This window comes from Accipiter gentilis, chromosome 2, assembly GCF_929443795.1.
Source record: "Accipiter gentilis chromosome 2, bAccGen1.1, whole genome shotgun sequence".
NCBI lineage: Eukaryota > Metazoa > Chordata > Aves > Accipitriformes > Accipitridae > Astur > Astur gentilis.
In genome coordinates, this window is record NC_064881.1 from 26,359,303 (window position 1) to 26,384,266 (window position 24,964).

The 24,964-nt window shown below is 34.8% G+C and overlaps 1 protein-coding gene across 3 annotated transcripts in view; it reads right to left on the reverse strand.

Moving 5' to 3' along the window:
• The window catches only part of MMP16 (matrix metallopeptidase 16), a 181,037-nt gene that overhangs the window by 70,033 nt on the left and 86,040 nt on the right, over positions 1 to 24,964 (reverse strand). For 2 of the 3 annotated variants that reach the window (XM_049819192.1, XM_049819181.1), the window contains 3 exons: positions 21,000 to 21,148; positions 14,108 to 14,230; positions 2,238 to 2,542 (listed from right to left, as the gene is read on the reverse strand). In XM_049819192.1, coding sequence (XP_049675149.1) covers positions 2,238 to 2,542; positions 14,108 to 14,230; positions 21,000 to 21,148 — 577 coding nt within the window. The remainder of the gene's footprint in view (positions 1 to 2,237; positions 2,543 to 14,107; positions 14,231 to 20,999; positions 21,149 to 24,964) is intronic. The other variant, XM_049819203.1, reaches the window with a different exon arrangement.

Genomic DNA, 24,964 nt, shown 5'->3' on the forward strand with positions numbered 1-24,964 from the left:
CATATGTTGTTATTTCTAGAGTTACAATGACATAAGGCTTTTGACTGGACAATAGCTATGACCAAAGATCTGCGGTTCCTACCAACTCACCAATGAAACGAGGAGTTTCCAAAATTCTTCAGAAAAATTGCATTGATAAGGTATTTATTTAAGTCGTCATGTATTTTGCACAAATTTTCCAGTCATAAAATATCCTGGGTTTTCTACCTTGAGTATTCCATTCTAACAGGAATATGTCTCCCTCAAAAAGTATACATGAGCACACCAAACTACGTAAGTTACTAAATTTGCAGAGTAAATTTCCAGTGATACCTATTAAACCTTCATGATATAGATAGCAAAACTGTTTTTTAATAAAAATTCAATGTTCTAAGATACATAAAAGCATGTTTTTAGTGACAGCATTTTACTTTCACTTGATTTTTTTCCTTCAGAATATCTTAAAATCTATTAATACAAGACATAGCTTTTGAAAACTGCTCTACAAAATTCAGCCACAAAAAGGCATATAAAGACATAAGTGCCCTTTTGCACTCTGAAAATTATTTAAGTTAAAGGAGAAGGAGATAGCCAGAAGTTTGCACAATTTCATACAGACTAGAAGTATCCATATGTGGAACTGCTCCAAAAGAGTTATCACATTTAAAATTGACACCTTGACTTCAACATACACATGCCTGTAGATTTTTCTGAACGCTTGAAGTAATAGCTCCAAAAACACACAACATAGTGTGCAGTGTTGGTGTCCCGCTGAGGCCCATAAAAACACCTTAATTTTAGCCTCACGATGCTGTGACTGACTGAACTGCACAAACAGAAGATTCCCACTATTGTTTTTTTGAGCTAAACTTGTGAAAAGGGCAAATATGAGCAGTGCAATACCACGGATTTTGCTCCAGTAAGAATCTAGGGCTTGGTCCACAAGAAATAAGCTTCTTAAACCCATTATACTACTAAGGGCTTTCACAGTGCAGTACACTGCTCTTGCTTCACTGACCCTGGCACAGCATAGGTATTGCACCATTAGAACAGTCACAGTACCGTATTTATACTCCTGAAGTATTAACTTAAGGCTTTGTTGCAAACTTCAGGCTACAAATACTGCTACATAAAAAGCTCTGAATTTTACTTGGAAGATCTCAGGTGAGAAAGGAAAAGGAAATGAATTAGATAAAGCCTCTCATTGTTCACAAATTCAGTGTAACATTGAAAGACAACAGTTCTGCACTTCTTGTCATCTTTATCATCTTTTGTATGCCAGAAACATCCTCTTTGTGCATCTGTGAATCATCTTTTGTGCATCATTGTTTGCTGAAGAGACTCTCTCAACTCTGTTACTGGCTTAGAGAGATCTACTAGGACAACTGAGGCTACTTGGAATGAAAACCTGTCAAAGCATCAAAGCATCAAACACAGAGTATGTCTACAAAAAACTCTTCTTCGATACTGTTCTGCAGAGATGCAAAGGCTAGCTTTAAATTAGGTTTCTAGATAATGACAGTGATTTAGTCACATGAATTTGGAGCTCGGCAAGGGCCAGACTATACTTCTGTGAGAAGTAACTTTAAAGACTATCTTTAATATTGATTTGGTAAATTTTAGGTATGTCAAGTACACTACGTGGTCATTTATTTGACTATGGGGAATGTGCAGCTTAAGTAAATTGGAATTATTGTTGGAATTAACAACTCCAAAAGACGTTCAAAAGTTATTGGAAAACACTAACTCTGTTCTTGGAATGGCATCTTTAAGAGTTGACTTTAAATGCTGCCACTGTACCACCATAAAGAAAAACTGAGAAGACTAGATTTTATGTACATTGGTATCCACTGGACTGGTGGGTAGTGTGAGTTCTTCTTAACCTTTCTTATATCACTGCTAGAGAACATTCCACATTTTTCCTAAACCTAAATAAGATCTATATGGCAAACAATTTCAAAATTAAAATAGCTTATGTAAATATTCAACAGTACAATATTTGAATGAACACAAAGGTTCCTAAAAAGAATTCAACTTTTTTTCAAGAGAAACACATTTTCATACTGTGACTTACATTTAGACAGAAACTTTTCTGCCTCAGATTCTAATAGACCAATCAAGAGAAGATATTTCTAAAGTAAGGTGAACTTAGGACAGAAAACTGTGTGACTTCAGGGACAGGGAAGCATGGAAATAGTTCTTTTAGCTGAAAATTCATGCCATTTATTTATTTTTTTTATACTGAAATCTTCTCTTACCATCATGATTGGGGTTTCCCAAAGTCCATGGCTCATCTGAGTCAAAATGAGTGTCTCCCCCAATTCCTGGCCCAGGGAAATATGCATGAGCCAAAAATCCTCCCTCCCCATCAAAGGGAGAACTGTCTCCATGAAAACCTGATGCAAAAATGATTGTAATATCAACGTCCCTCTTGCCATTTTCTAATTCAATATAAGGAACTTCTTCAAACGTTAGAGGAGTTACATTCTGCCACACATCGAAGGCACGGCGAATGGCTTTACGAGTTTCAGCATCACCTACTTTTGGAGTGACGTTCTTTATGCTGAAAGAAACAGAGAAATGTTAAATAGATTAAATTTGCAAGTGCTAAGTGACACTGCTTACATCCATTTCCCACTAATTATTAAAAGCACTGTGCTTTTAATAAAATGTGCTACTCTAGCATTATATCCTTTAAGAAGAGTATTTTTAAACAAGCTGGTGTGAAATTATTGTGTCAATCTGCATAGCCCTTTATGCTAGGACTTATTATATGTTAGCTAGGTTTCACTCAGCAGTAAAAAATTCTTATTTTTAGAAGATTAAAAATATTTTAAAATGAAAAATTCTTAACAGTGGGATAACCAGATTAATCAACCACTGCCTGTTTACCTCCTGGACAACAATTAGAATCCTTCACAGCTAAAGAATGGCATGTCATTTCTGATCAGAAGAAGTCTTCTCAGTTAAATGGAATTTTAACTTCTTAGTGAGTACATTAACAATAGCAGAGCTCCATTCTGTGACCACCAACCAGTATTCACAAAGCCTTAAAAACAGTTCTTGTTGCATTTGTAACTGGATAGATAATTCCTTATCAGAAACAAAGTTTTTTTAATTCAATAAATGCTAAGATGTCCTTTTATGATCTGATTACTTCTATAAATCTTACATAAAACTGTAGACTTCATCAGAGAAATAATTTTATAGAAGATAATTATGTGCTAATTCATAAATATATATTTAAACAGAAATTTCATTCTCCACTACTTCTTCAAATGACACACATAAGAGGCAAAAAACCATCAGAATTACAGTTGAGTTCAGAGTCACAGTTACTAGTAAATTATAGTGGGATCATCCTTTAAAAAAAATTATTTATTATTGAATTCAAGAAAAGAATGGCAATAATCAATTTCAGACCTATCCAATTTCCTCCATAATTTTTACTCAGTTTATATGGCTAGCAAAAACTCCATTAGGTTTGTGTCTGTTCTGAAACTGCTGCAATCAGATGCTCTTTTTTCATTTGACATATGCTTGACTGAATGTTCAGCACAAATTTCAGAAATTACATAGTTCTAGAGTATCTGTAAGATTTATGTAAGTTTACACAGCATGGCATGATGGAGAACAAAAATATTTTCATGAATAAACCTGGACTGATTGACTTGTTTGGTGCATTACATGTGCTTGATTATATGGTATTGTAAGGTTATATAAATGGAAATAAATCCTTCAAGTCTAATTTTATAGATTTGACTTCACATATATAATATTTTGTTCATAGATTCATGTAAAAAACATAAAGTTACCTGTTTTGACTTCCACTCAGAAATATTCTTGTGTTGAGTCCAATAATGCTAGTCTAACCAAAGCATTATTTCTTTTTAGCTAGTATGGATGTTTCAAAGAGGTATGACAGATTAGAAGATAATATACTGAGGGAATCCACTGCTTCCCTTGATCTTTTGTTCCAAAGATGATTTAACCAGTCATTACATACTTGTGCTTATTCTCTTATTTGTCCATTTTGTAACATTGGTTCTTGTTCTGCCTTTCTCTTCCACATACATGAGCTTTAAGAACATTTTTCCCCCCTAAAAAAGACATTTAGAAGACATTTCTGCACTGCAAAGTCATTACGTTTTTGTTGTCTCTTTGAAATTAAAAGTTTGAAATCTTTAAATCTCTTACTATAAGACATTTTCTCCAGTCTTAAATATTTTCTGTGATTTTTACTGAACTCACTCCAATTGTGCAACGTTCTTTTAATACTGACTCTGTCAGAACTACAAAATACTGCTGTACTGATCTTGCTGTCGGAGAGAAAAAGTCCTCTGATCTGTAGGGCAGCTTTACTCTATATGATGTAAATGTCAAATGATTCAAATTGCTTTGTATGATGCCCTTTCCTCATAGTTATTTACTCCTCAGTAATTTTATGATCAGTATTGTGTTGATTTTCAGGTGATTAAAAAAATATTGGATGCACTGGACCAACTATCATCCTTGCAGAACTCCTCTCTGAAAGCTCCCTCCTTTGTGAATTACTTTTTTGACATGTTTTAGTTAGCAAGTTCATAAGCTAGTCATCCTGTGCCCCTTGAGAATGTACAGTATTTTACAACCAGAGTGTCATGTGGCACTAAATCAAAACAACTCACAAAGGCACACTTTCACTGCCACTACCAAAAACTTGACAATAGTTAACCTGTTGCTATGCTAAGAATACCACTTACAAAGCTGATGAATTTTCTCTTAGTCAGTCCTGCAGTGTGCTTTCTAAAGCACGTAAATAGTCTCAAGCACAGTGCCTTGAAGGACTAGAGCCTCTGTTATTTGCTATGTATAATGAACACAGCAAATAAATCAATGCGCTTTCATAGAAAATAGAATATGTCTATCAAAACTGATATTCTGATGTAGGAGAAGTTCATCTGAAAGATATAGTTTGGGTTTTTTTAATGTTTTGTATTTAGGAATCTTAGTAGTGGGTCTAAGTCATGCTTTGGGTTTATGTAAACAGCAAAAGGATGGTCTTATGCTGTGATGTAATATGTGACATTAGGAAATGGATAAAAACAGATCGGTATTGGTGGTAAATTACTTGGTGGATGAATTACTTGGTCTAAAAGGGGTTGAGTCATATTTTAAACCATATGACTTCACATTTTCTTGCTTTTTGTGCACAGAATTAAGTTTTAGTCCTTGATTACAAATGGAAAAATAAGTTATTGTGCTAGTTTCACCCACATTAACTAGGGGTGACTACCCATGATGGGAGACCTTTTACAGGGGATTCAGCTACTGAATTACTTTTGAAATAGCATCCTACATCTCAAGATTCATTGTCAAGAGGAAAGATTTTTCAAAGCATACATTCTGTATTAAAACAAGACAGACCTCTGGCTTCCACAACAACCTTCTGGAGAGGGTAAGATTATACTGAAAAAATGTATCTTCTAAAAGAAATGAAATAAATCAGTAGTTATTCCAATATAAGAGTATTTCCAGAAAATGATTGTCCATTTTAATGTGTTTAACACAAGCCAATATTGTGTGTAATATGAATGTTGAAGTTGTCTAGCTGGGAACTTTGCTTAGAATAATTCATCAATGTAGACATATGAAATCCAAGTTATTTTACATTTCTGTTATGGTGGTGATCATATAACCTCCAAAGGGGAAGTACAGGAAGAAGATCAGTCCATACAGACAATGTTTCAAGTACCAGAGATTCTAGGACTTAAAAGTCTTCAGTTTAGACATATCACTGCAATAGCAAATAGTCTTATATGAACCCTTTTCCTATTACATTTGGCTCTACATCTTACAGCCAGCAGTCACCTAAAATAGTTGTAACTGTCACTGGTAACAAAAAAAGGAACTGGGTATCTTGCACTAAGCATGTCCAGATAATGGAGCTCAAGTAAAAATATGTGAAGGACTTGCCAACTCAGAACCACTCCTATTGCAAGGTGGCAGCACAGCAAGACAAAGGCCATCACAATAAGAAAACAATATTTCCTAAATCTTACTTTCCTAACCTCCAAGTCTAGTGATCATTTCACAGAAAAGGTGTTCATTAGAGAGAAAGATCCAATGCTGACCTTGACCAGATCAGCAGTGCAACCTTATAAAGAGACTGAAGAACATACAATTCCTTCCAAAGGGAGAGTACTTTAGTAAGCAAAAGATGATCTGTAAGATTAAATATTTACTTCAAAGTCATTTTTTACAAACTACTAAGCTGAGTGATGCTTTATATAAATTTTGAAGGCTTGCTATTCTTAGACAACCACAGCCATGTCTCAATTGAATTAAGTATTTTGTGGTTATTATTGCTGTTTGATGCAAACATGGCTTTCAACCAGGTAGTTGCTTTAGTCATTATGTCTTTTAAATCCATGTCTTGCACAAGAGATTTCACGAGTGATATACACTTTTCACACTGATCTACTATTTCTACAGATGCCTTAAGGGTCTTGTTTTGGAGACTGTTATTCTGAAGTTCTGAGTCCTAGTGATTCTAGAAAAGATTTGGGGTTTCCTTCCCCTCCCCCTTCTTCCCCAAAATATCCTCAAAAAAAACTATCCATGTTTCAGTGGCACATTTTTGGCTGCAACAGCTTCAGGAGCCCTGCAAGGCTGTCAGGATATACCTCACTTGGCTCTGTAAAATCAGTCATCTGAAATTTAAATACAGTACATTAAGTAGCACATATTTGCCATTAAATTTCACTATTTCCTTTTTTCCTTCCTGAGCTGTCATTAGAAGAGCTTGTTATATTTTTCATATAAATTGCTACAATTCTGCATATAAAATCAACCCTTCTGACCTAACATAGACCCAAGAGGCAGTTCAGCAAAGGCTAGACAAAGCTCGAAATGCATAAAGCTTATTATTGCTGCTTACCTTAGCAGTAATAGCCTCCACAAGAGTTGTAATAACTCAGTGACAGACTTCTTCATGGCCTGTAGACTTTGATACTTCTATTCTCTACTGCATATAATAAATACTGTTTTTAAATTTGTTCTATGCTCATTTGTGCATTAAATCCAGAGTACAAGATTAACATTATCTTACTACACTGTTGTGCTGATTCGACTGGATACTAATGAGTGCTTTTAGAATTATTAGGTAATTATAGTGATGCAAGATGATCTTTTATTCTTTTTAGAACATCAATATTTCTATTAAATATAAATGGGGAAAATATTTCTACATTGCTACCTCTCTCAAAAATTCCAAGATTTTCTTGGAGCAAAGACACAAAATGGAAACCCCATTCTAAAGAAAGAAAGCACACAGAAGATAAAAGAGCAGGAAATTCAACTGAGTAGGTAAAAAGATGCAGTCAGTAATCTGTTTGAAGTAAGCCAATTATAGATCTGTATGGTATGAAACAGTTAACATAAAATGAATTGAAACATAGCTTAAATTTGAATAATTTGTTGAAACTACCTTCTCACTGCCATTGCTGTAAATCAAACCTAAACTTAACCAAAGATTCCTCTTTTCTTTTTTTTTTTTTTAATCCCACTATTACTTTTATTGAAAGTAAAAGATTACCTCTGGTCAAAGATATATTTCATTTTGCACCACCATTTCTCTAGAGATACTTTCTATCAAGTTGTTTCATTAATCTCTCACTGATGTGGGTTTTCTTAGCTTCAGCTTCTTTCCGGTCTCATTTTGCTAACTCTTTGTGGCTATAACCTAAGAATGTTTCTCGTGCAAAATGTGATCTCAGTTCATATAGCTCCTGCCTCAGCTGATAAACCCAAGTCAGAACTATTGCTTTGGATTTTCTTGTTCTGTGACCACATTAAAAGTCAACCTACTGCTGCCATTTTGGAAAGAATTCATAATTCTCTTGCCTCTTCTGTTTCATGGATAATATTCTCCCCATGATTCATTAAAAAGAAAGGAAAATTGACAAAGATGAGATTTCCAAAATACAAAACCAAGATTATAAAATACTTGACAGATAAATGGTTTTATAGGAAGGATGTTCTAAGTAATCCCATGTCATAATTTACTACCAATCAATTTAAAACTACTAAAATGCAACATAAAAATTTACAATTATAGCATGTTGATATTAAAATATTTAATTATTTCAGGATTGCTGAAGTACGTAAGTATTAAAGAAATGAGAACTGATATTCTACAATATTCAAATTTTATGTGAAGAAGACTGACACTAAAAATACATATAGTGAAGAGCATTTTTTTTTTTAATTGCAGTGTGGAAAAGAATAACTAATTGGTTTAATTGATTGTTATGTAGGAATCCTCTTTCACAATTACAGTTATCTACACTTTTTTCATTGCATAAATTTTAGAATTGCCACACTGTGATTTAATTGCCTTTTATTAGGTACATGTTACATGTCCTCTCCCCTTACATTCAGAGGTTAGAAATCCTAAGGTATAATAACACTGCTAACAGTTCTTTAGGAAAAGGGCAAGCATTACCTTTAATAAGTTAGACTTTGGGAAAGCATCAAGCTTCAACAGAGGAATAAATATGCTTAAATCAACCCTCAGGAACTCAAGTATTCCATTTTATTCAGATTCCTTAATATTGCCTCTAACGGCACTGGCAGATATTAGGTAGCTAGATACTGGAAACTTTCCTGTGTATTATCAGGTTGACTAGAATTGCATTTTTAATGGTATTTCTGATTGAAAGCTGGTAGGAGATGCAGTTATAATGACAAAAGAATGTTTAATACAGCCTTAATTAGCATCTAATTCTGCATTTATGCTTACTACAAAAAGCTAATGCTTAGTGTCACGAATCATAGCATCCCTGTCCCATTAGACCTTAAGGATGGAAGCCCTATGGTAGTCCAACAGTTTATGAGAACTTTATGGTAGAAAATAAGTAGTCTCTCTAGTACAAATTACTATTTTTCTAGATTTGCAGCTGTCAATCATCAGAATTCCAGCAAAATATGTAAGTAGGAATGCTAAGAACTCATGGATGGGTCTTTTTGAAAACATCTGTTTTCAGAGAACCCTGAAAACTTCTTCACCATCCCACTCAGAATGATTTCCACATCTGGAGGTATTACTTTTCAATATAAATCTGCATGCTTTTTTCTATACTACCGTGTGCTCTAATTCAAAATTTGTTAGTGACTTAAAATGGTAGAGTAGAATTCTAGAGCATGTATTTAGGTATTTCCACTGCCTTAAGGTCTTGTAGGCCTCATATGTTAGTAGGGAAAAAATTATATCAAAATGCAGCCCAATCCTGTAAATGCTTCTGGCATGTTTCAAAATATATTAGTCAGGTACAACTGAATTAAAGCACAGAATATTGCTAGCATATTGAAGAAAAGTTTTCAGACATTTCAGTTATTCACAAATCTGTTACAGTTAGGACATTCTCGGCATCTCTGAAAAAACCCCAGATAATCATTATTTCCCCTTATGTCTGCTTTTCATTTTTAAAGGGAAGAAAATATGCTCATGTCTTGATGCTGAAATAGTATAGCCATATATTTAAAAAATAATGCAGTGTGAATGTCATCACAGTGCAAAGCTTGTGTTCTCATTTCAATATGGACACAGAGCTACCCTTCTTTCACTCATGAGCAAACTGAAATCAAGGAAATTCAGCATATACTGACTTTGTTACAAATATGATTAATAAGGTACGCAATTCCTTGATTTAGGAAATATTTTTAAATATTCTTCTGTAGTAGTATACTCAAAATATTATTTTATTAAAAAATCTTTTTGCTACTTTGAATCAACAGTGTTTTCTACGTTTTTTCTTAATTCAGTATTTTCTTACTTTTCAGTGTGGGTTTTAAACACCCAAGAATAATTCTCTTTCCATATTCCACACAATATGGATCATTCACACCATAGAAATAACATAGTCTATGGTTAACAAGCCAGATAGGACTTTTCATTGCATACTGAAGCTCTCAGCTAGCCTTAATTCATTTAACTGGGCAGCATAAAGTTAGACATGTCCAAATCTTTCATCATCTGTCGGTTTTTGGAGAGCTGAAATCCAGGATGTATACAACTTGTTGAGAAAGGAAAAGGACATTAATCTAGGGCTTGACCCAATGCCCACTGAAGTCAAGAAAAAGACTAAATTAATTCTAGTTAGTATGGGATGAAGCCATTGACCATCTACAATTAAGTTTTCTCCACCAATTAAATTTTTACATATTGCTGAATTATCAAATTGGGATTTTTTTCTTCCTCAATTTGGCAAAATAAAGCAGCATACCTTTCAAATTATTATTTTCTTTTATTTTAAATTGTTATGTGTTCTAAATAATGGTTGTAATTCAAGGCAAAGCTTGGCTTATTAGAGAGCATTCTCCAATTTTATTTGCAAAAGTGTTCTGCAGACTGAATAATCTGAGCAATTGACCAATGACTGACTGCTGGAGTTAAAATTATGAATAGTATGCCCAGAATTCTGATGAGGAGTACTTTACATTCAATAATTGTCTGTGTAAAAAGGACATATAAACATTTATGTTCTATTTTTACAAAACTGATTGCTTTATTGATTCACATTGTTGCTTCTTTAAAGTGCTGCATGATTTACTTCCCTAGGTAAGATGATTGGTTTTTAAGACTCATAGATGTCCTTGTAAATATGCCCTTAAAAAAAAAAAAAAAAGGTAAAAAAAAAAAAAATCCCTTAATAGGTTTCATAGATTTCTTCTCTGACTCTTTATAATGTTCAGAGATTCTTGTGTAACTTGATATAGTCTAAAACACTAAGGAAGAATCAACACCATATCATTAAGATCTTTGTAGTTTGTTCTGTAATGGGGCTATAATTTTCATGTACTCTAGGTGTTCTCCTTCACTCCTATACTCTTTTAGCTGGTAAAAAGTTTCAAAAAATCACTTTCTGTTTCTCTCTTTGTAAAAATCATGTTAGTATATAACATAAGTACTAATAATGTTTACATGGTATACCGGCATGAACTATACCAGGCAGAAAAGAACAGTAAGTAATATTGTTGTGTAACTTCATTAGAAACAGAAATTCTAACAAACACTTTATTCACCAGTTCAAATAAGCAGAAAGCTGGATTCCCTGAGGGAGAGAAAGTATAATTAATGCAGCACAATGCCCAGTCCATGCTGATGTTCCCAATATTGGAAATCTGCATTTTGATACTCTCTGCAGACATATTGTTTTCTAAGAGTAATTATCACCTAAATCCAAAATGTAATATGTCACCAAAAAGGACATAATTAATGTAAATTATAATAGTAAGTTGCTTCTCTGTAGCTCCATCTTGAAATTTCGGGGTAGTGTTTCAGCTTCAAAAAGTACAAATTGAAAATATGGAAATGTAGAAAAAATATTATGTCACATGTATCTGTTTTGATCCTTTTACCCATGATTACAGGGACAATCAAAGAGGAAATATATTCTGAACAACATTAATTAATTTAAATTTAACAGGTGCCAGGAGAAATTCTTGGGGAAAAAATGAGTGACAGACAAAAAATGCTAGAGTAAAAACATAAGTAGATACAATTTAAAATGCATTTATATGTGATCTCAATTCTATTTTTCCATTAATAAATTCTTGATGTTTTGCTTGAAGTTATAATTGTTTCATTTAAATAGAGCATCTGAGGATATATTCTAAGACCAAGTAGCCAGACAGATAGTAAGTGGTAAATGTAGCTTTTGGTATCTTTCAAAGGGCTCCCCTCAGCCCTGGTATTGCACCTATTCGACAGTCATGCATAGAAAGAAGAACCCTACATCTGTGTATGTCACAGATTCAAACAAGAGTTTATACATTTACAGTATTATACTAAATATTTTCTTGAAATAAGCAACAAAGGAGCAAATTTGAAAAGCTTGCCTTACTCTACTCCAAAATCCTTGGCAAAAAATAATCACCAAATATTTTAGGAAAACCCATTAACTGCTGTTAAGGTCCATGTTCTGCTCATCTGATGGTCTCTTTTTAACATAATGGGTATGTCCACAAAACACTTTTTTTTTTACTATTACCCTTCCTGTTCAGAAAAGCTGGTGAGTGCAGTCCTACGATAAGATAACTGTGATGGATGGCATCTTATTTATTGTTTATTACGTGCTTCTGTTTGGGGCTGGGGCAGGGTGGGGCTTGGATGAGGGTGGGTTTTGTAGGGTTTTGGTTTTGCTTTCCAGAAAAGTGGAGGAGGTAGCAGACACTGAAATGAGGGAGAAATCACTCTTTCATTGGAGGAATTACTGAGCTTGCTTAGCAGGCACACTTCAGACTACAGGGTTCAACTGGCCAGGAAGACACAGAATGCAGCCGGAAACCTGCAGGTTATAAAGAGACTGAGACGTAGCACTGAGAAAAATGGAGCAGACAAGTGATGCTAGAGATATGATCAAAAGTTTAGGGAACAAAGCAACTTAAAATGTCATTCAGTTAACTGGTATTAAGCCTGTAAGAAGGGAATTGCTGGGAAGAACAAAGCAGGTGAGGAGAAGCGTGTAAAGAATTTTATTTCCTTTTTTGTTGCCCTTATTTGCTTTGAGTTATTTTTTTAATTCAGAAAGATTAATATTGTATTTTTTATTCTACTAAAATTTGGGGTTTCTACTTTAAATGTCTTTTGGTCTGTAATTCACAACAAAATATATTATAGGCTTATTCACTTCAAAGCTTTGGTTGACTAGAGGTCTTGTCAAAGTGAGAAAGTGAACATTTTACAAGAGGGAAGGCAGGAGGTAAAGAATTGCTATAAATTCTTCAAAGTGAGAAAGATTACTAGATAGTTGCCACATAGTTTAATACTGGGCACCCTTGTTTGTTATTATGATTAATGCCTTGGGTGACAGTACAGAAGATATACAAGTGGCAGGATTTAGACTGTTGTAAAAAATCCTGCAATGAAATGGAGAATCAGACCCTGTACAAATCAGAGGGATAGAAAACCACACATATTTGTAGGTGACCATACATGCCTTGCCATACGTGTGCACACACTACATTTAAATTTTAAAATGCAGATAAATGTAGAGTGCTGTAAGTGGGCATTCTTATCCTAACCAGCTACGTATTACATTTACATTAACAATAAAGGACTCCAGCAAATGCAACATACTAATCTCAAGGCAGTCATTTCTCTCTTGCTTGAAGTTACATCAGTGTGTAATGTCTTAAAACAGAATTCTCCAATTCACACATAAGCCATAGTATTGACACAGAGTTACTAATAAAATTACCTCTTCACTGTGGTATGAAGAACAATCTATATGACCATTAGAGTTTATGAACTTAACATGTAATCTTATATGGGTTCATGAATAATAACATCAGTTAATGAATTTGAAAACTATGTTACCCCTCAGAACTTACCCTTGTTATATATTACAGGTATCCCAATGAGGCTGTGTACATTTTCAAACAGGCTGTATAGGAATCCTTAGTTTGCTGACAAATTATAGATTTTATATTACATACATGACACTCTTTGGTTGACAGGGGTCTAGCAAGTACACGGTTTGCATCTACCTTCCCCTGCAAAGATCAGTTCTGACAGTAGGCAACATACTCTGTAAACTACATGTCAGACTCAAGAGCTATACAGATGTACCCCCCTGCACACAACCCTGTGCCCATCATCATGTAGGCTGGAAATTGTTGGGTCAGTGACTCACCAAATTATAATCAAATTCATTTGTACTTAGAACAGACCTGTAGGCACCTACGTTTTGCAGAGACTCACTCCCTTCAATAACCTATTTTACATACTTAAATTAGAGATCTGAGTTTCACTACAGATTTCAGTTTCAGAGCAATATTCCCTGAGAAGTTGCCAAGAGGGTTGAAAGGTAAGGTTAAAGATATATTGGGAGTTAAATTGATGCTGAAAGCTTCAGAGAATTTACTGGTTACTATATGCATGCAATTTTAATCCGAGAAAATAATTTGGTTCTTATGTAGCACATACATACTTATCCAAGAGGTATCCAAATCAGCATTTTTATACCACATATTAATAATAAACTTCTCAAGATACTGAAAAATATTTCAGAATTTTATATTTACTTTAAATTAAGAGTCAGCAGTACTAGTGACATTTATATATCTATATGAATATCTGTGGTACCTGTAAGTGATATGTTTGTGTTGCCATTTCTGTCCTGTTAACGCGTAGCGTTTCCGACGAATGTTAAATTTGGAGCTACCTCTTGTTTGGTCAGGCACACCACATCGAGGCTTCTTCATCCAGCTGCAAGAAACAGCACCACATAGTTGAAGCAACATGAAAGAAAAATCATTACTACTGCACCCAACTAATAAAAAAATCCTACTTTTTTTAAGTTACATTCATTCAAAGTAATTATGATCTGTATTACTAGCTTGCTTGCTGAAGGTGAAGCTAAAGTATATACACAAAGATTCGTTAAATCACTAGTTCCTAAATTATTTTTTGTATTCTGTCATCCTTCTCTTTTGTCTCATTGTCATGATATTTAAACAAGCCTTTAATCAAAAAGTCAACTGCCAGAATTTTTTTTTTTTAATTCAAGATACTGAAACTGCTAACTTTATGATACTATTAAGTTCTTCTATCTTACTCTCTTTCCACACAATGAACAGTATCTCATTGCAACTGTAAGCTCCTAGTGGAGATATTTAACTCACGAATTCTGCTTAAGAATATTTAATGCTCTGCACAAAATCAAGCTGAAAAGGTCTAAATCACAAACAACAAAAATGACCATTCCAGCAGCACCAGGATTTCCACAAAAGTGTTTGATTTTTACAGTGGCCTTCAATATTTCAATGTTTTCCAATATTTCAGAAACTTCACATTTGTCAGCATTCCAAATATGTCAAAATTAGGAAGATACCCAATTCAAAAGCATGAGTTCAACAGCAGTATCATTGAAGTGTTCCTCACTTACAGCGTAAGGGATTATTTAGTTTGAGTAAAAGTGAACAAAACTCAGCTGAAGTTACTATATTATATGAGATATTCAGCAGAATACTTTACCATCAGGAAGATAGCAAGATTAAAGACATTCACTGCATAAATAAAAGACAAATCTCCTCTGTTACTTTCCAGTTCATTTGACTTTATTTCTATCATGCCAAATAATTACTGATGTAAAAGCTGTAGTTTTCCGATGGTATTTACCACAAGAGTAGTCATACCCTATATTCAGGCTTGCATGAATGAACTTCTGACCATAAAACTGGCATTTAAGTATTGTTTCATAAATAAATATACAAACAGCAGCTGCATGTATGTATGACTGGATGACAGAAAAGTCATTTGAAATGTCATCTCAGAACGCAGACTACTTTTAAAACAAGTGTAGGTTAACAAATCTCAAAAAAATAACCAGCCAACCATCTTTCATCTTTTCCAGTAGACATCCATAGTTCAATATATGCAAAATGAAGAAAACAATCTTGTTTTGTCAAAAAGAACCCATGGAATATTTGCAGTACAAAGGAGTAGAGTGCGTGTGTATAAAAAACTACATAATCTAATGAAATAATTGATTTTTCAGTTCTGTACTCAAGGAATGAGATATGCATTGTAAGTTTTAAACCTATTAATACAAGTCAAACCATATAGCATACTGAGTGAATTTTTAGAGATGGGCTAATGTAGTCAAAATCAGCCACACTCATTTTCATAAATCTATGTGAAGAGGTTTTACAGTATAGCCATACTTATAACAAACACTTCATATATGCTGTATCTATGGATATGTAGCAAGCTATTGTTTAAATGCGTAAGTAGGAGTTAAGCTCACCAGCCTGGGGGAAAATATAGAATTTTAGTGGTAGTACCAAGATGTCACTGCACCCCAATTGCGCTGATAAACACTATAGAAGTGCCTGCAAAAACTTTGATGGGTGACACATCCATCAAGTCGTACAAGTGGGGAAGACAAAACTTATGAATTTGCCTGAACTGAAGACACTGAGTTCATTGTTATCTGTTCCAAATAAGAAACACAGAATGATTTGCTCTAATTTCTGTCAGAATAATTACAAAGTATGCATGGCACATAAAACAGTTGACTATTACTTGTATTTGCAAGGAAGACAATCTTCCTTCCCTAGTGTCTGCAAAGACAATACTGCAAAATCTATAAAACTTTACTGCACCAGTATTTGCTGAAACACCCTGCAACTTTACTTCAGGTTCCTCTGGATTTTTAAAAGTATCAGTTCAACAAAGTAGATATCAGTGATTTCTGGGATGAAATATTACTGAAAAGTTTCAGTTGCTCTAATAAAACAAGAAAATGAAGGAAAGAAGCAGATCTTCATTACAGACCAAAGGGGAGTTCTGTTCTTCTTAGTAAAATGATATCTTATTTACACTTCAGCAAATGAGATTAAAATTGGCTCAGACCTCAGAAAACTTTTAGACATATTGTCAGTAATACTTTTTTGCAGTGCATATTAGATCAGCATACATTTACCATGCATTTTAATGACAGGGTATATTTAAATTATGCTGTTGAAACTGCTCACAGTCATTGCAGAAAAAGGCATATATGTAACAAAAGAACAGTGTTCTCACCTTAAGGTGATATCGCTACATCAAAAGAAAGAAGCAAGGAATAAAGCAAAAACAATTAACTGTTATATTTTGTTAGAAACACCATACAAAAATGTCAGGGTCTTGTATAAAATATGTAATATATCACTTATAGTTGTATTGTTTCAAAGGCAATGACTTTAAATCAATTGAATTAGGCCTCCCCCCCCCAAAAAAAAAAAAAAAACAACAAAAAAAATTAAATTATTTAGCTTAACTGATGGAGACCTATTTTAATAGCAGGGTTTGCTCATTGGCAAGCCAGGGGCAGCTAAGTGTAAATATTCCAACTTGTGAATTCAAAGCTGTTACTGAAATGATCTCTCAAGTTATGTCAAAGGCTCAATACTTTTACAGAAAATAATGTTAACATAAAATGTTTTACACTTAAGATTTAATACAAAAAGTCAAGAACAGTAGGAAGCATGGATTCCAAATTCAACATTGTATTATCTTACTAGAACTACTGACAATCCGATTTTAGCAATACAAAACACAGCCCAAAATAAACTGTTATGAAATTAAAGCAGTCACAATTTGTTCTTGCATTGATTTGAAGTGGTATCTACCTATCAAGAACATTATGCTTGTATACGTTTTGGTTTGGATGGGCAGGGGATGTTCCATGTTGTCATGCTGTCTGGCCCACTAATGTTCTTATTCTACTTACATGAGGACTGTGACTGTGGTTCACACACAATATAAATCCCATTTTAAATCAAATGTAAGCCTTTGCACAAGTGGTTCACTAGCTCTCAGGAAATTATGTTCAAGTAAAATTTAAGGAAAGATGCAATTTGCAGCTGAAGAGTTGGACTATCACCAAATCTATCACCCAGATCTTAGCTGAGCTAAATTTAGCAGTCAGAATTTTAAACAAATTATTACATGGTTAGTATTGGAGTTCAGTATTTTCTAGCACAGAAATGAAGCAAAATGTTAACTTCTGGCACATAAATTTTCCTTTTTTTTTAATATGTTAAAAATATTTTTTTAAACAGGAATTGTTTTCACACTGACTGGGAGGAAAACTTCTGTCAGTAGTTATCATCAATGCTCATGACATTTGGGAATACTTCATGTGTAATATGCTCTTCCATCGGGGGGGCAATTGACAAATAAAACATTCATTTCTATTTTCTTCCAAATATAGCTGTTTTTAACATAATATGGTCAAGGTCTCCAATGTTCTTGATTGCTTGTTGGAGTTTAATTAAATTTTTTGAAATAATTTGTTTTAATTTTAAAAAGCTCCATACTGGTAATGACTTTGCCTCTCTTTCACCTGTTTCTGAACTTGTCGAAATCTTTTATGCAGCAGACCCTCAAAATTAGTATTTTATCAGTACTCAATAAAGAGGCTTAATTGTGACTAATGTACTCTATCTGTAGACTATGTCACATCAAATTCCTCTCTTAACTCCATTAGTTTGAATCTTGAGGAGCTATATATGTCAAGAGAATTAAACCAGTTTAACTCAGAGAAAATCTGAAAATATTAAAATAAAAATACGCAGCAAAATTGTAATGCTCTTCCAGTAGAGAGAGAGCGGGAACTGAACGTCTCATAACTCAAGTCAGTTGCCCCACCATATTTTGTTCTTTGGGGGTTAAGACAACTAGTCTTTTTCTACTTAGTATGTTTGGTTTAGGGATGTGAAAGAGCAGGATGCCCACATTGTGTCCATTTTCAGAAGACTCCTTTTTAATGAATCATTGACTGTGTGTTGTAACATATAAATGAATCAGAGGAAATACTGTGGCACGCCATGCAAATGTCAGACAGTATTTTCATTGGGTTTACCATTGTCATGATACTCGTATTCAGAACATCTCTCATATTTTTACGCCATTATAATGATGTCTCTTTCTACCACTCACTCTTCCTTATCCCCAGCAATAAGCATGCATCATGCTTTTCAAGCCACTTAGGAAACAAATTTAAAAATATAGCAAAACCAAGTGAATGGTGAGTAGTAGGGGGAAGACGAACGCTGTTCATATTTATGCATACCAAAACACTCATTGAGGGATTATCATTTATTCTGAGCAACAAAATGCTTCCAGGAGACTTTTGGTGATGTGGCTGGAGGACATTCTTTCTCTGTTAATATCCCCAAAGCTGGTTCTTATCAAGTTACTAGTGTAACTTCTTTTAATTGTTTGTCCTTCTGAAGACAAAGAGGCACATCATATTCTCTTCTCAAGACATGCTAGAGAAGTAGGTAAATCCTCATGCACAAGTTGAGAACATATTGGTTTTATGAGGTTCTTGCTGTTCTCTTTATTTTGTAATCCCAGTATCGTATGTGATTATAACATATTAATCACAGAGAAACAAATGGTAAACTGTCACATATTGCTGGCCAAAAGACAGTATGTATACTTTCTCTGTAGATGAAAGGGAAAATTATTTCAAATGTTTACAAAATACTGCAATAAATGAACAACTGAAAAAAAATTTATCCTTTGTTATATAGTCATATGTCCCAAGAATATTCAATGGTGTTAATTGATGATAAGTTGAGCCACAGTTTTGTTGAGTTTGTGTTTTTTTTCTCAACACCAATGCATATGTGACAAGTCTTTAAGAATCAGTTCTGTTCCCAACTTGACTCAAGTTAATGCAACTCCAACTGTGTAAATAAATGCAGAATTCATCCAGCATGAGTTATATGTAGCTAAGAATTGCCATACTTTAATATTTCTTTCTGTGTAGAAGAAAATCATGCATCAAAAGGTTTGGAAGACTGACTATCCACCAGATTGTAAAATTAACGTTTTGGACTGCTGCATAGGTGGATTTCTTTGACTCTTACATTGCAGAAGAAGTGAAGACGGCCTTGCTGACGTGCTGGCCAACAAGTCCAATTTAGCAAACATAAATCACTTTCCTTTGCAATTGAAGTGGTTTTGGTTTTGGTTTTGTTTTTTTTCAACTGGCTAGCTGATACTCTAAACTAAGAGATGGCCTCCGCTTTCCCTTAGGTTACCACTTTCTATCTTCTCTGTACTCCTAACTGTGAACAGATTCTTTTCCTTTTAGTGAAATACATTTCCTCTTACAAAGCTGCCACTAATGTGTCTTTAAAAGGCTACAAGTGACTGGTATAGCAGCACTCTCCACTCAAGGATCAACGACTGGAGCTATATAAAGAACCTAGCCTTTCCACCCTGCAGATTGGATCATAAACATACTTTTGAGCATGACTCTCTCACAAGGCATTTACTGCTATTGCACTGCATGTTCTGAGGCCCTTTAAATTCCTAAACTGAGGGATGTGTGATCAACTCACCTCCCCTTAGGGCAGCCCTAAAATCTGCTTTGCTTTATTGCTTTTCAATGCAATAATGCATGTGCCAGTGGAATAAAATGATTTTTCCAATCCTGCCAGCATTTTGGGTAGTCTCTTCCCTAGTCTCTAAATGATAGAAAAATCATTCATGTCAACTACTTTACCAAAAAAGAATAACAGAAGGTGACACATCACGTTGAGGCTGGTAAATGGGAAATGAAAGAGGACAACCCCCCAAAAAAAGCATTTTAGAGAGTAGAAACATATTTCAATAAAGTAAATGTTGGATATGTAGTGACAGTACTATTTGGTATTGTTTGCTTTTCAAGAAAAGTAACTTTTTCTAAAATCACAAGATAATCTTTATCACATTTTAACTGGAATGAGTACAACAAGCACTTCAATTCTTAATCCCAGGTACGTTTTCTTAACTGTGTACTAATACTATTATTTTTTTTTTCATATTTTCCTGGCACATTTTTTAAATTTGTTATAGTATAGAGTTGTTTGGAAGTGCCTTTTAATAGCTCTGTTTCACAAAGTTTCCCTGTGTTCAGTCTGTCAGTAAAATCAGACACTGCCAGCCTTACACAACTTCAGAACTGCAAAGGTCATGCAAAACTAATCCAATTTTACTGCATGTTAAAATGACCATACTTGGTCTTTTGTTACTGGAAACCATTAAATGAATGGGCCAGTGGAGCGTGCTAAAATTTTTTTCAATAAGGATAAGGCAATTTACACTAAAGATTTTCCAGTAAGAAAAGACTCTTTCCACTGTGAAACATTTCATGTATTCTTGCCAATTTTGAATAGGTTTCTCCACTTCCACATTGATAACCTTTTTGCCCTTTCTTTGGTTAACACTGAAACATTTTCTTTACATCACATGCCCAAGGGCAGACAGCAGTTAGGCAGGTGACTACCTGCTACCATGAAATACAAAAGATGAAAAAAAAAAAAAAAAAAAAAAAAAGACGTAAGGAGAGAGAGAAACATTTTAACTCCCCATCTGAAGCTGCAACACTATTTGGATATCCCGGTCACCCTGCTTCATGTGTTATAAAGTTTTTCCAGTTCTATTTTACCCTGCTTGAAACAGAAAAGTCAAGAGCAGTTCAGTACTGGTTACTTACTCAATTGTGTTCCTGTCCACTTTTCCTGTCATATTAATGCCATAGAACTGCTGCATGGCAGCTATAGCTGATTGCATGGTTTCTGCAGAGCGCAACACCGACATTCGGGGGTCAGTTGGTGGAAGGTAGCCATACTTTTGTAACCATACCTGCAATGACAAGTGCAGTGGCTATTAAATAGAAATTAGAGGTAAATAAAATGCTCCCTAGTAATTAGTTTTGTACCATATATAATGAAGCTTCTAATTCACCAAGCATAAATCCTATTAGTTTGGGTTGTGGGGTTTTTTTATTTTTTGCAGAGAAGAAATTCTTTGGGGCTTTTATTTCACCTCCTCTATTAAAGCTTTTGCTGGTTTAAGACTTACAGTGTTTTCTACCCAGGAGCCAGCTCTCTTTATTATCTGAAACTGCATGCTTCAATTATTTATTTAATGTATTTATTTATTTGAAGTTACAAGTTAAGCACCTAACCCTGGCTCTAGGCACTTCAAGAAATTTTTAAAGCAGACAAAATGTAAAATCTACAATCTATGCCACATATAATTGACTATCCACAGGGTACATAATAATATTCACCAACTACAATAATAAATCCACAATAGCTCTCACACAGTTATACTGTATTGTTATAATCTCTCAAAGAATGTGAAAGAGAGGGTGGGCAGACATTCAGCTTTCTGAGAAGAATATCAAAATCACATACTTATAGGCAAAGCAGGTGGCCTGGAGATAGTGAAGTAGCAGAGTCTGTTCCCACGTACAGGAAACTCCCTGATAAGAGGGTCTTCCTTTTTAAATCAAGAGGGATTTAATGTCAACTGTTTATGCTCTTAACTGTGTAGAAGTGAAGGGGAGAAGGCATGGTCCAAATAACTGAAAGCTTTATGGATTAAAGCCAATATCTTAAGAACACCTGGAAAAACCCTCTGAAATATGCTGTCCTCTTGAGACAATGTTTCATAAACAAGTAGCTGTGATTATCTTAATGTTTCTAAGCATTCTCAAAATCTAGCCTATGCAAAGCACAGTGTAAGACTTTTGAGGCAATGAGAGCACTGATACATCTATAAAAATGTCTTAGCTTCTCATCTAAGGACTGGAACTACTCACTAGAATAAAAGGTACATATATTGCTAATCTACAAGACAGTTAAATTGTGTTACTGCAGCTTCACTCTCCCCAGTAACAAAGTACTTGTGACCCCATAAATCTGATCATCTGTTCTTTAAAGAAAAAAATAAATAAATTAATAGATAAACAAATTAAAAAAATTGGTTCAGCCACCTCTTTCAAACATACCATATCCCAATTCATGGATTCTGAATCATTACATTAATGAATGCTATCCACCCCCTCCCCCCTTTAGTGTGTTATGGGCTCTGTCTGCCTCATACAACACTTCTGGGTTTTTAGTGTGTTTATATACCCACTGTTTATACACAGCCTAACACCAAACTGTGTAGCCTGCAATTTTCAGCCTTAAGTTTAGCTTGCAGAGTCTACCCGATTCACTTCAGTAGCAGGTTAACCATGTTGGTGATGCACTCCTCTTTTAAAGACCCAGTGAAGAACCTCAGGATGGATGAACTCATTGCTATGGTTTACTTTAGTATCACTGAACATGTGTTATAGGTGAACATTGGGTCAGTGTAAATAAAAGAACAAACTGTCACTAAAGATAGAGTAAATCTTCAGGTTATGAATGCAGGTATTTCTTATTTAAACAGGTTTACCTTCCCATAGTGCAGTTCAGACACAATCTCAACAATGTTTGTGAGCTCCACACAACAGGGCTATACAGTACAGACAGGATTAAGAGCCAGCCTAACCTCTTTCACCCTCACACTATCTCTATATACAGGAGCCATTCAGAATAAGAACAAAATTTTGTTTAATAGATAGGAAGATGCTCTTATTTCTAGTATAAATGAATTGCTACAATCAGTACCTACATCCAACTTTACATACTCCTGACTTCTTGCACTTTTCAGCTTCAAGGGTGAACTTGTGAACACTAAGTTTGTGCTAGATTTGGGTCATCACACAAATAATTTAGTTTATGTGTTGCTTTGAACTGGAAGTCTGTTTTTCCTTCCATTATTGGAAGATAGCTCTGAGAGGCCAGCTAGAGCTGGAAGGTTGGCAAGAGCAATGCAGTATGTGAAAACAAGACCATGGAAGTAAGAAATAAGTCTGAGACAGAGTGGGTTGATTTCACTGTAGCATGTAAAGTCCCTTTGAATTAATATTTGCGATGCATATATTTAAGAATGGGGTTTTTTTGAGATTCACCTTCTCAAGTCAGTGATATTAAAACAAATGATCAGACAGGGAAGAAAAATAATTCTGAGCAGCATGTCACTGTTGTCCAAAATGATACCACCTTCTTGCCACCTTCTCAGCATGAATTTGGCATGCAGACACAGAGCAAGGCTTTTCATGAAGCTCTCCTTCAGGTGCTAAGGGCACACAAAATTGCTTGGTAGGCTTGTGAGGCCACCTATCACCACTCAAAAACATCCTCACCGTGGCATAACTGAAGGAGACAGAGGTGTGGGGTTACAAGTAATCAAATTTACCAGAAGCTAAACCTTCAGATATCTGAATTAGAAAGAGAAAGACAGAAAAAATAGCTTGGAGAGTAATACTCATGGGAAGAGTGGAGTAGAGAGGAAAAACTGGAATCTAGCGGAGTGCCACTGCAGACACAGAAAAGGAGAAGAGACGTGGCTCAGAAAGAAGCAGGAGAGGACAGCGTAGCTTTTCCCCTTCTAAAAAGACTCAAATACAAGTTAAATACAGGATGCCTGATAGTCACTCCCAATCATTGAACAAAGGAAGTAGACCACCTGGGTCTTCCCTCAGGTTCAAAATAGCAACTAGAAGACACAGCAAACATACCAGAAAGTCAGATGACACTTGGAAAGCAAGTTTCTTTTTTTGAAAATTCAGACAAATTGACCTCCAAGACTAATAACTGGTGAATGCTTCAGAGCTAGTAGCATTCAGTGCCACTAAATGCTACTAGTGTTCTGTCCTTGTGAGAAAGGATCATGAAACAAGATAAGAGACAACAAATCTGGTTCCTGTTGCATTCATCAGATTCCTCAGTTCTCTATTAACAAATTTTGAAGGACCTTGGATCAGTCCGTCAGATACCTGAAATAAACCCCTCAGATTCTATTGTGCACAGTCCAAATGCTGGGAACTATGGAGGAGGAGCTTAACTTCAAAGTTAAGTCCAAAATATATAGGTGGGTAAAACAAAACAGAGGAAAAGAAACAGAATGAGGCAGACACAGCAGAACAAAAGAAAACAATTTTCTCACAGCCTTGTATTTTTGAGGCAATCTATTAAAGAAATTATGACTACAAGAATTTCCCCCTCCACCCTACTGAAATTAGATGTCTCTCTGCCTTAATGCATTTCAGCAATGACAATGCAGTGTTGGCAAGCCATCTATGATCCTGAGGAACTCACCTGTCTTGGAACAAGGAAAATAGTTAAGTAGATCCATCTAACATGTAATGTTTGGGATGCCAACAGAGACCCTTTGCACAGACTCCAGAATTAGTGATATGTCCCATTCCTTCACACAGTTTAGGAAGACAAAATACCGCCACTTCAAGTGACGTTTTTGGGCAGGACTTTCTTGTCCTGCAGCAAAATGAAAGTCATGGTAAAACTCTCATGGAAACCACAGAAAAACACAGCTGGAAGACAACATGTTCTACCACTTCCCTCTCTATTACAGTGCTTTACTATTCTACTGCTGTGGAGTTTGTCTTAGAGTTGAATCTCCCTTACTATAATTTAAGCCTGGAACTTCTCATTTTACCTGCTAAGGATGAGGGGAACTGATTATTCCTTTCCCCTGTGCAGCAGCTTTTTATGTATTTGAACTCTGTTATGTGAGTCCCTCTTTGTAATCTTTATTAAAATAAACTAAAGAAAATTCTTT